Source organism: Rutidosis leptorrhynchoides, chromosome 1 (genome assembly GCF_046630445.1).
Source record: "Rutidosis leptorrhynchoides isolate AG116_Rl617_1_P2 chromosome 1, CSIRO_AGI_Rlap_v1, whole genome shotgun sequence".
Classification (NCBI taxonomy): Eukaryota; Viridiplantae; Streptophyta; class Magnoliopsida; order Asterales; family Asteraceae; genus Rutidosis; species Rutidosis leptorrhynchoides.
This window is the reverse complement of record NC_092333.1, coordinates 353,427,116-353,440,000: the sequence shown is the minus strand read 5'-3', so window position 1 is coordinate 353,440,000 and position 12,885 is coordinate 353,427,116. Positions and strand designations below refer to the sequence as shown.

The 12,885-nt window shown below is 34.6% G+C and overlaps 1 protein-coding gene across 1 annotated transcript; it reads left to right on the top strand.

Moving 5' to 3' along the window:
* Positions 1-2,584: 2,584 nt before the first annotated feature.
* Positions 2,585-9,998, top strand: LOC139886564 (DNA-directed RNA polymerase II subunit RPB2). The gene is made up of 25 exons (XM_071870408.1): positions 2,585-3,032; positions 3,386-3,607; positions 3,695-3,985; positions 4,072-4,269; positions 4,523-4,587; positions 4,674-4,760; positions 4,848-4,968; positions 5,067-5,111; positions 5,198-5,335; positions 5,428-5,500; positions 5,644-5,720; positions 6,044-6,151; positions 6,234-6,350; positions 6,623-6,778; positions 6,931-7,035; positions 7,262-7,387; positions 7,478-7,555; positions 7,661-7,756; positions 7,833-7,948; positions 8,036-8,105; positions 8,236-8,289; positions 8,397-8,543; positions 8,644-8,943; positions 9,068-9,490; positions 9,689-9,998. The coding sequence occupies exons 1-25, from the start codon at positions 2,769-2,771 to the stop codon at positions 9,806-9,808; spliced, it is 3,597 nt and encodes a 1,198-aa protein (XP_071726509.1). The 5' UTR covers positions 2,585-2,768; the 3' UTR covers positions 9,809-9,998.
* The last annotated feature ends 2,887 nt before the right edge of the window (positions 9,999-12,885 follow it).

Below are 12,885 nucleotides of genomic sequence, written 5' to 3'. Positions count from 1 at the left end.
GGAAGCCGTGGAACACCTGTTAATTCATTGTTCTCGGTCATTTCATATTTGGTTAGCGTTGTTTGAGTGGTCGAATATTTGTTAGACTCTTCCTTATTCATTGTCCGCCCTCACTTCCGAGTGGCACTCTAGAATGGGCATTCACGAGTCAATGTTTTGGAAGCTATTAGGTCTGTGTATGTGATTTGGACATCAAGAAACAATGCGATTTTTTGGGACCAATTTTCATTTTAGCAAGCGATAGTACGGCGTATCAAATCCAAAGTGTTCGTATGGGCGGTTAATTATAGGCTATGTTCCTCTCATCAATTCTATATGGTTATCACAACTTCAGGTTTTGCTCCGGGAAACATAAAGGTTACAGAGTCTGATATTCTAATCTGGATGTTTTTGTTATGAGTGTATTGGCCTTTTATTTGGCTACTATTACGGTATTTTACATTTTAGGCATGTAATGAGATATGTGAGCTGTGTAACAGATATCTGTATCCCTGTACTTTGGAGGTGATTTTTCAACAATTTGTTAAAAGGTTTGATTTTCCTTTTATATTAATCTACTTTTTGTTTAAAAAAAACAAAAAAACAAAAAGGAAATGGGAAATGGAATAGTAGATGTTCTGCCGACTCATTTCCTCCCAACACCAAGGTCACATTAACCCTTTATCTAAAAGGAAAGAATGATATATAGTAACTAACTACGTGCTTAAAACGTTTATACCCGAAGCTTCTAACGTTGTACTCACATGGAAACAGTGTTGTAAATCTCCTTTTTTCTCCCCGAGATCTCGTTTTAATATAGCAACCGAGACAAGATGTCCATCTCCCGAGATTTCCTGGTCAACGGGTCAAACTTGGTCAAAGCCCCGATTCCTCTGTTGTGCTCATTTCTCGGATTTTCTCGTAGAATCTCGTAATTTCTCGGATAACCTCACTCATTTCTCGGATTTTCTTGTCAATCTCATAAAAACATATATAAATATACATATATTTTATAATATATATATATATATATATATATATATATATATATATATATATATATATATATATATATATATATATATATATATAGGGGCAGGATCAATGGGGAAGTAACCAATCGGGGGGAAGCGGGGGGAAGCACAATTTGTTTTTTTTTTTTGAATTTTTTTTTTCCGGCATCAAGATCACACAAAAATATGAACATTTAGAAGAGACACTTTGTGATGAATGTTATTATTTAGGCAGAAAAACGATCGACAAAAATAACATTCAAGATAATATTGTTCGTGAAGAATGTGAACGTTTTTTTTTCCATGTTTTGTGAAGTAAAATTTAGCCCGATTTAGAGTTTAGGGTTTAGGGTTTGGTGTTTTGGGTTTATTCCATAAACCCAAAACACCAAACCCTAAACCCTAAACCCTAAACTCTAAACCGTTCGTGTTAAAAACTCAATCTAAATCCTAAATCTAAACCCTAAATCTAAACCCTAAACCCTAAATTTCTAAACCCTAATATCTAAACCCTATAAACCCTAATATCTAAACCCTAATATCTAAACCCCAATAGCTAAAATCTCAAAATACGCTCGAAAAACACGATAATTGTTATATATTACTTCTTCGAGCGTTTTCCCGCCAAAATAAAAACATTTATCACAAAGTGTCTCTACTAAATGTTCATATTTTCATCTCATCTATAATGTTCGTGAACAAAGTTTTTTTAAAAAATAAAAAAAAAAGTTTTTGCTTCCCCCCGCTTCCCCCCGAATGGTTACTTCCCTCTTGATCCTACCAATATATATATATATATATATATATATATATATATATATATATATATATACATACATACATACATACATACATACATACATACATACATACATATATATATATATATATATATATATACATATATATATATATATATATATATATATATATATATATATATATATATATATATATATATATATATCTATGTATCTATGTATATATATATATACTAGAATACAAAAAAGTCAATGTAAGTTAACGTCCGAGATCTCTCCAAAATTTTCCGAGATGCCGAGATCTCCCAAAAAATATCCAAACGAAATCTCCCCGAGATCCGAGTTCTCCAACATTGCATGGAAGCCACACTACACCTTGACAACTAGCCTAAATGCAAGGGAAAAGACGTAAATTTTTTGATGACAAAATTAAAATTTTATGAACAAAAGTTAAATTCAGGGCAACTTATATATTTTACATAAACCATCTAAATTTTTCTGTGGATTTATCTTTTCGTGGCTTAAGTTATGCTTTACTGACATAATTGTTAAAATTAAAATAATTTTTACAAATTAAACGCAATAAATTATATTCGAAATTAATGTATTTGTGTGTGAGTGCTTGTCACCTAGTATTATCTAAACGTAAGGAATGATATGCTAGACTAGATAGATTGCTTAACAAATTAATTTTTTTTTTTTATTATTATTATTTTTTTTAATGCCACATTATTATGATGACGATGACAATATTACCCCCACACCGCCATTGTCTAAAGAAATCCCTTTTTATACGCAGCCGCTCTTCACTTGCTTCACATTTGACTCTAACGAGCAACGGAGAGACCCTAAACTCTCTCTTCTATTCTTTCTTCTTCGAAACAAAAAAACATAACAAATTAAAACATCCATCCATCTTCCATCTATACATAATATCATCACTTATATGATTTAAATTTGATTTGAAATTAGTGTAGCACGTACACAAATTACACACACATAAAAAAGTCAAGCGATGGATTTGGAAGAAGAATACGATGAACGTGGAGGATACAACATGAATGAAGAAGAAGATGACGATGATCAAGATATAACACAAGAAGATGCATGGGCAGTAATCAGTTCTTACTTTGAAGAAAAAGGTCTTGTTCGTCAACAGCTTGATTCATTCGATGAGTTCATTCAAAACACTATGCAAGAAATCGTTGATGAATCTGCTGATATCGAGATCCGACCCGAGTCACAGCATAATCCCGGTCACCAACCTGATTTTGCGGAGGTGGATACTATTTATATTTATTAGTCAATTTCTAGGGTTTTGACTTGAAGTAAAAATCGATTGATTGAAAATTCGCAGTTTCTAGGGTTTTGAAATTTGGGGAAAATTATGTACATTACTATTGGATGACTGTATGAAATTTTGGAAGTAGATACTTGTAGAGTTTGTAGCTGATTTGTTTAAAAGCAGGAGTTTAGGGGTGTTTGAGTGAACATTGTAAACTATGATATGAGTTTAGTTGAATTATTGTGTAAATACAGCAAAATTAATTTACATTTACATGATAAATGAATCGAATAACTGAAATTCATACTTTTGTATACTGTTAATGTTTTCATTTGAATAACTTGCAGACTATCTATAAGATCAGTTTTGGTCAGATTTATCTGAGTAAGCCGATGATGACTGAGTCAGATGGTGAAACTGCAACATTATTTCCAAAGGCAGCAAGGCTGAGGAACTTAACATACTCTGCACCATTATATGTTGATGTATCCAAAAGAGCTATAAAGAAAGGACATGATGGTGAAGAAGTCACTGAAACTCAGGATTTTGCAAAAGTTTTCATTGGAAAGGTACTCGAAAGTGAAATCCCAGTGAAGTAATCTGTATATTGAAGTGTAAATGTGGGCTTAACTTACAAATTTGTATGAAAATGTCAGGTTCCTATAATGCTTCGGTCAAGTTACTGTACACTATTCCAGAATTCGGAAAAGGACTTGACGGAGCTAGGAGAGTGCCCGTATGATCAGGGTGGATATTTCATTATCAATGGGAGTGAAAAGGTTCTGATTGCTCAAGAGAAGATGAGCACCAATCATGTATATGTGTTTAAGAAGAGACAACCCAACAAATATGCTTATGTGGCAGAAGTTCGGTCAATGGCAGAATCTCAGAATAGGCCACCGAGTACCATGTTTGTTCGGATGCTTGCTCGTACTAGTGCCAAAGGGGTATGATTTATCAATGAAGTATGATACTTCTGTTTATTTCTAACATACAAGTCTTGTAAGTATATTTATTTACTTTACAATTGCAGGGTTCTTCGGGTCAATATATTCGTGCTACACTTCCATATATTCGAACTGAGATTCCTATTATTATTGTGTTTCGAGCACTGGGATTTGTTGCTGATAAAGACATTTTAGAACACATATGTTATGATTTTGCTGATACTCAAATGATGGAGTTGTTGCGGCCTTCACTAGAAGAAGCATTTGTAATACAAAATCAACAAGTAAGTTCATGCCTTTTTTTAATCATATGTGGTAAGTGTGAACAGGTTCTTCATCATTGACTATTACTGTATAATAATAAATATAACATGCATAGATTTTGTACTGCATTGAGTATAACCGAACTTAATGATTACCAGTTGGATTATCAGCTGGTTATATCCAGGGATAGTTATTTGTATCATCTCAATGATCAGTTACCTTTTCATATGTTAATGAAATAGATGCTCACCGATATTCTCCCTTCAATTACAGGTGGCACTAGATTACATTGGTAAAAGAGGTGCCACTGTAGGTGTCACAAAAGAGAAGAGAATAAAGTATGATGTTTGTTCATAATACTTCAGGTAGAACTACAACAGTTACAACTTCATCTTTCTTAATTACAGTACCTGTTGGTTTACAGGTACGCTCGTGATATTCTTCAAAAAGAAATGCTTCCTCACGTTGGAGTCGGAGAGTATTGTGAAACAAAGAAAGCATACTATTTCGGGTAACAATCTTAGTAATTTTGTTATGTGTACGTTTTCAACGATCGTCTAGTTTCTATGTAAAACTGACATATTCTAACTCTTATTAGATACATCATCCACCGTCTATTGTTATGTGCTCTTGGCCGGAGGGCTGAAGATGATAGGGATCATTATGGAAATAAGAGGCTTGATCTTGCTGGTCCCTTGCTTGGAGGGCTGTTCAGAATGGTTGTTTTTTTTTTTTTTTTTTTTTTTTTTTAATGAGGCTGAATTGTTATGTCAGTAATGTTTGTCTAAACAGCTTGTCGTGTGTTGTGTTACTGCAGCTCTTTCGAAAGTTAACAAGGGATGTAAGAGGGTATGTACAGAAGGTAATTACAAATTCAAGCTCATTAAATGCAGATCTCACACATTCTTTATCTGGTTAAGTAGTCGTCACATTTCATAAATTTTGCAGTGTGTGGACAATGGGAAGGATGTTAATCTGCAATTTGCTATTAAAGCTAAAACGATAACCAGTGGGCTTAAGTATTCCCTTGCTACTGGGAATTGGGGACAAGCAAATGCAGCTGGAACAAGGGCCGGTGTTTCACAGGTCTGATTGTTTTGTATTGCCAATTCTTATTGCTACTCGGAATTGGGTCGGTTAGTATTCTTTATCTTACACATGCTTTGTGAAATTTGCAGGTGTTGAATCGCTTGACGTATGCATCTACATTGTCACATTTACGGAGACTTAACTCTCCTATTGGGCGTGAAGGTAAATTTAATTTTCTTCAATAATGGTTTCTGCATGTTCGTTGATTACTGTTCTTTATTTCTTTGCTATATATTTAGCTTCACAATGCATGCAGGTTTTATTTTATATGGTCTTTAATTTAGTTGTTTTTTAAATTTAAATAGGAAAATTAGCAAAACCGAGACAGCTGCACAACTCACAATGGGGAATGATGTGTCCTGCAGAAACTCCCGAAGGACAGGTATAAGTTTCAATCCGATCATGTCACATGTATAAATGTGTGGTTCCCTATGACCACACACACTTGTAAATAAATCTGATTCATCACACAAAATCACATTGTAGTATAAGACTCTGTTACACTGTTGTCCTCTATCTGTTTGGTGAAATACACAATAGTTGATATATATGCTATATCTGCAATACTCTAAATATATTCTTTACATCTTTAATTAGATGAAACAAGCATAATGAAACATGATAGGGTATCTTAGACAAGATATATTAACATGTTTTTGTTAATAGTTGAAACTAATGGTGATCTGATTCGGCTGTTAATAATAGGCATGCGGGTTGGTGAAAAACCTTGCATTGATGGTTTACATAACAGTTGGATCAGCTGCATACCCAATTTTGGAGTTTTTGGAAGAATGGGGCACAGAAAATTTTGAGGTGAATTTCTTTAATTTATTTAAAATATTGTTTATCTCACTATAATAGTTACTCAATGATTATAATTCTACTTGTATATTAGGAAATATCTCCTGCCGTGATCCCGCAAGCTACAAAAATATTTGTCAACGGTCTTTGGGTTGGAATCCATCGTGATCCAGACATGTTGGTTAGAACTTTAAGGAGATTAAGAAGACGAGTAAGTATTAATTAATGCTTTACTAGATTTATGACTTACTTGATTGGTTAAATTTACCACTTGTGCATTATTGCCTCAGTTGACCATGGTTCGATCCTCAAGGAGGGTTTTACCAACGTGGTTTCCTCCCGACACGTGCGATGGAGAGCATCATAAGGTGGGTGGTACCCGAATACGGGCCCCCATCAGTGACTCCTAACTCGTCGTTAAAAAAAAAAAAATAGAATTTGGTTGGTTAAATTTCTGATATGTAATTCATCTTAAACATTTAGGTTGACGTGAACACTGAAGTCGGGGTTGTCCGAGATATTCGTTTGAAAGAGCTTCGAATCTATACAGATTATGGCCGATGTAGTCGTCCGCTTTTCATTGTTGAGAAACAAAGACTATTAATAAAAAAGAAAGACATCCAAAAGCTGCAACAAAGGGTATGCTACATTTGTTAGTGTACATATATACATCTATGTATATGTATGTATACAAACACGCACACATACACACACATATATATGTATGTATATGTATATATGTTGACACTTAGGAATTTAATAACCTCTTGACTGTGTCTATTTTTTGACAGGAAACCCCAGAAGATGGTGGGTGGCATGATCTTGTGGCAAATGGGTTTATTGAGTATATTGATACTGAAGAAGAAGAGACTACTATGATTTCAATGACCATCAACGTAAGTAGAGTTGGTGTTGTTTATAAAAGGTTAAAGGAGTAAATTTAAAGTATTCACATAAAGGGAATATATCAAATTAGTTTAATAGTCAATCAAATCATAGTTGATGTGATTTACAACTTTCTTTCTATCTTACTTGAAAAAAAACGATTCATTGCAACCATATATAGTTTTAGTAATCATAGTTATTTCATGATGATATGACCCGTGTATTTTGTGGTTGTAGGATCTTGTAAGCGCAAGATTAAATCCAGATGAGTCTTATTCCGACACCTATACCCATTGTGAAATCCATCCATCATTGATCTTGGGTGTTTGTGCCTCCATCATACCATTTCCCGACCACAATCAGGTAGCTTTTCGCCTTAAATCTTTACATAATTACATATACTAATACTATGTGGGATGATTGTATAACATATATAGTTTTATCTGTATACAGTCTCCACGTAATACATATCAGTCAGCCATGGGTAAGCAAGCAATGGGAATTTATGTTACCAACTTCCAGTTTCGTATGGTACGTAACAAACTTTTTCCTTTGGAAATAAAAACATGTCATACAGTTGCCCATTTTGATTATTTTCTTTCGGTATTTTATTTTTTATTTTTATTTTTTATTTAGGATACATTGGCGTACGTTCTCTACTATCCTCAAAAACCTCTTGTAACTACTCGAGCAATGGAGCACTTGCACTTCCGACAGCTTCCAGCTGGCATTGTAAGTTTAGTAACTTCTACAGGATATTATTTTTTAAACAAATTTCAAAACTGAGTTTCTATTTTGCTTGCTTTAGAATGCAATTGTGGCGATTTCGTGTTATTCCGGATATAATCAAGAAGATTCAGTTATTATGAACCAGTCATCTATAGACCGTGGTTTCTTTAGATCACTTTTCTTCCGTTCGTACAGGTGCTTCATTAATCCATTCATATGTTCTGTTTTATAATGTCCTATGTAATGTTTTCATGATCTAAAATACTTGTATGTTTTGTATAGGGATGAAGAGAAAAAGATGGGGACACTTGTGAAAGAAGACTTTGGACGCCCTGAGAGAACTAATACCATGGTAAACCTTGTGTTTATTTGTTGTCTTTTTCAGTAATCATTTAAGACCAATAAAGGGTAATAGCGACCACACATCAATGCTAAGACGGATCAATTTGAGTTTTCCTTTAATCGATTTTTTTGTTTTATAGGGTATGCGACATGGTTCTTATGATAAGTTGGATGATGATGGTCTAGCTCCTCCTGTGAGTGGCTTGCTTTTTTTTTTTTTTTTTTTTTTTGTGGTATTAGATGTCAGTATCTTTCTTAAATGTTTCACTTATGTTAAAAAGACACAATTGTTTTAATGTAGGGAACACGTGTTGGAGGTGAGGATGTGATTATTGGAAAAACAACACCTATCGCACAGGATGATGCTGCTCAGGGCACAGCCTCAAGATACACTCGCCGTGACCACAGCACAAGCTTACGTCACAGTGAAACTGGAATGGTTGATCAGGTATGCTTTATAATATTTTGTTCAACCCGACCCGTTTTAATGCCTAGAAAACTTCTCCTTTGAACCGTCACTTATACTACCTGTATTGTCACCCTTGTAGGTACTTCTAACAACAAATGCTGATGGGTTGAGGTTTGTGAAAGTGAGGGTGAGATCTGTAAGGATACCTCAAATTGGAGACAAGTTTAGTAGTAGGCACGGTCAAAAAGGAACTGTGGGTATGACTTACACACAAGAAGATATGCCATGGACTGTAGAAGGCATAACTCCTGATATTATTGTGAATCCTCATGCTATTCCTTCGCGTATGACAATTGGTCAACTTATTGAATGTATTATGGGGAAGGTTGCTGCACATATGGGTAAAGAAGGAGATGCTACTCCGTTCACAGATGTTACTGTAAGTTGCCTCTTATTCTCTTTATCTTGTGAAAACATAGCTGATTATTTGATTCTAATTATTATTCGATACTATATAAATCACTTTAGAATATAAATGCTAATGTGTGATTTTGTTGTTGCAGGTGGATAATATAAGTAGGGCACTTCATAAATGTGGTTATCAAATGCGTGGGTTTGAGACCATGTATAACGGTCATACAGGGCGTCGGCTTCCTGCTATGATATTCCTTGGGCCCACTTACTACCAAAGATTAAAGCATATGGTGGATGACAAGATTCATTCACGAGGGCGTGGTCCTGTTCAAATCCTGACTCGGCAGCCTGCCGAGGGTCGTTCACGTGACGGTGGACTTCGGTTTGGTGAGATGGAACGCGATTGCATGATTGCTCATGGCGCTGCTCATTTTCTTAAAGAAAGACTCTTTGACCAAAGTGATGCATATAGAGTTCATGTTTGTGAGCGTTGTGGTTTAATTGCTATCGCTAATCTCAAAAAGAACTCTTTTGAGTGCCGAAGCTGCAAGAACAAAACGGACATTGTTCAGGTACATATTGTTCTGTTTTCTTGCCATAATTCATTCTATATTTATGAAGTGAATTCGAGTTATGTTTATGAAATGTGATATGTTTTGGAAGTGAAACGTTTCAAAAATTGCCTTGATAACCTGTCAAGTAGTTTGTTATTTTGTACCTCTACGTTATCTTGGTTAACAAATATATAACCAGAAACTATATGTATGCAGGTGCATATTCCATACGCATGTAAACTGCTGTTCCAAGAGCTTATGTCCATGGCGATTGCACCTAGAATGCTTACCAAGGATGTCAAACAAGCAAAAGACGGCAAGAAAAAGGGCGCATGAGGGGCGGCTTTTTATGTCTACTATGTACTTCTAAAATAGCACGGTTGCAAAAGCTTGTGATCGTAGTTACAACTTACAAGACATTGTATTTTTTTTGTACCATGTATGGGGCGCTCTAATACATATTTGATCAAGTTTTATGTCGGGAATGTAATTGTATCATACGGTTCTATATTAGAGTTTTAAGACTTATTAAGAGCAGTTTGTTCTTACTTTTTCTCCCATTTGTTAGGTCTACAATTTATATGAAAGTGAAAAGGGATCTGAAGCTAGAAAGCTGGATAATATGTAGTATTAATGTGTACCTCTAAACAGGAAACAATAACAAATGCTCAATTATAGATAGTTTTCATTCAGATAGTCTTTTATGGTTAGACTGTCTTTGGGTTTTTGGGTTGTTAGAGAGGCTCAATTATAGATAGTTTTCATTTAGATGTTGATTTGTAGGTGCGAGCATCCAAGTTCCGCCTGTCTTTTTGCAATTCTTGAGGGTGTTTCCCTTAAGAAAACGAACTCGGTTTCTATATGAGTTTTCGTTATTTTTGCCAAAAAAAATAAAAATAAATAACCAATGCTCACCTTCAAATCTTCTACTTTTTTCGTACCTTTTCACCTTTCAACTTCTGACCAAACTCCATCGCTATTCAAAATCATTTTCATCGTTAACAATGCTAAGTCTTGCAGGAATTCTACTTGCGTTTTTAAACAACTTTTCTCTATATTACCTCGAAATTCCACTCCAACTTCCATCACAAAAGCTTTTAATCAGCTTGGTAAGATCATTGCAATCTATTGGAAACAAGACCGTCCTTTTGCCTTTGTCAGATTTGTCAATAACTATCAAGCTAAAGATGTAATTCGCATGAATGGTGCTACGTTTTTCGCTATATCTGAGTTGAAGTAATGCCAAATAACAGATGCAAAGAGTATTGGAACCAAAGCCATCCGTCTTAAGAGATATCCTTAGTTGAAGATCAGGATTTGATTGATTCGCTGCAGTGCTCTGTTATTTCAATGCTCTTTGTTCACAAAAACCGTTTCTCCAACCGATCATTTGTTTGATTGGCTCAAAAAAGTGAAATTCAAGTTTTCTCTATTAGTTTATGGGGTGGGTATGCTTTCGCTATTCGGACCAGATAGTTTTAAAAAGATCATAATAATTATGCTTTAATTATTCAATGTAAGGATGTTATTCCTCGAATGCACCAAACCCCACACAAGACAAACTCCACCTCAACGACCACACATTCCGATCCCCACCTCACAAACTCCACAACCAACTCAACCAACCCAACCTATACTCCAATCTCAAAACCCTCTACCTATTCTATGCCCACCCATCCCATGGTCACTAGGTCTCGTCGTCGTGTTGACATCACCAAACTCGTCCAACGTCTGAACCTCCACATCACCAACATCTCTCCTCTTTCTAAGTCCTACTCCCAAGTCATGGTCGATCCTACTTGTGGCAGAGGGCAGCAAATGCTGATTTGTTAGTGCATAAGTTGATGGCTTGACTGCTACAACATAACAGATCATTGGCATGTGAATGTGGATCATTGTCTATCACCATAGCCATTTGTAACGTGCAGTGTGAATGTAGATCATTGGCACTTGAATGTATAAGTATGAGATGGACGGGTATGTGTCATGACCCGTTTGAGGAGAAACAGTTGTAGACTACTGCAATTAGTTTCTTTGAGTCATCTTGAGAGGGGCTATTAATGATTATTTACTTGCATAATTATTTAATAATGCTTTAGGTAAGGAAGAGAGCAAACCTTTTATTTTCAAAAACTCATATTAAAGTGGGGTGCTCACACAAACATTTCTATATTAAAAAATCATTCATGTTGGAAGCTCATATTTGTAATTTTTTTTAGTCGTAGGTGTTTCCAATATTACAGGATTTGATCTAACATGACGTCTCATATTTGTTTGAGATTGATGTTTGGTGTTTTTATGAATGCCAAACTATGTTATTTGTTCGAAAGTAAATTAATTACATCTTTTAGTATTCATTTAAAAAATTATTCAGTTTGTTATATTATCAACTTATAAATTTTCATTGATAATAATATACTGAGTATGTTTTTATAATCATTCTTTTTATTTTTACGTTTTTCAGTAAATTCGTGAATTCACAAGTCTTTAAACTTTTTTTTTTTTTTTTTTTTTTTGAAAAGCAAATAATTTTATTGATAAGGAAATGATACAAAGAGGATTACAACACGAGTAACACTAATTTGAGCGAAACTCGAGGACCTATACTAGATATAAAGTAAGAAACTAACAAGATGTAGAATACCCTAATTCCGGAGCAGTATTATCAAACTTAACATCAATCACCAGTCACCATTCCATCTTTATCAAAGTCACCAAAACCAGCAGCAATCCATTGAGTCCTAAAATACTTGAACTCGTGTGGATGCCATTGATCGATTACTTCTTTTCCTGGTGGATTATGTTTATCCAAATAACTTTTTAGTTTCTTTTTTTCTGAATTCCGTAAGTTCCACCAGTCATCAAATTTATCATTTATAGATTCTTCAATTATAATCTCATCAGTATTACCATCAGTATTACCCTCATCATCTACTAATACATAAAAAGGATTGTTTGTTTCAATTCTATCTTTGGAATATGTCTTATTATTACCTTCACCATCAATGCCCTTCCATTTATCTCTTTTCCTTAAAACATTATGATTTCGACTTTTCTGGGACTCCACATTCCAATCTGTTTCCTCCACAACAATATTGTCTTTAATACCATAATTATTCTTAACTGCATTTTGCTTGATACCTTTTGCTTCTGTAGACTGCCATTGACTTTTATTATTATCAAAATTCAACTTATGAAATACCCTTCCTTTCTTACCAACAACTTTAAAGCCGTCCTCAACACACTGGTTATTGAAATCAACTGTTTCACCATCATTGTTGATTTTCAAAGCGTCTTTTAACACTTGTGCAGATACTTCATCTTCTGTTTTAGGCCTAATTTTACAAGTATTAAAAGAGTGCCCAAACACTTTGCAATGAGCGCATAAAGGCAGTTTCCATTGATAGGTCACC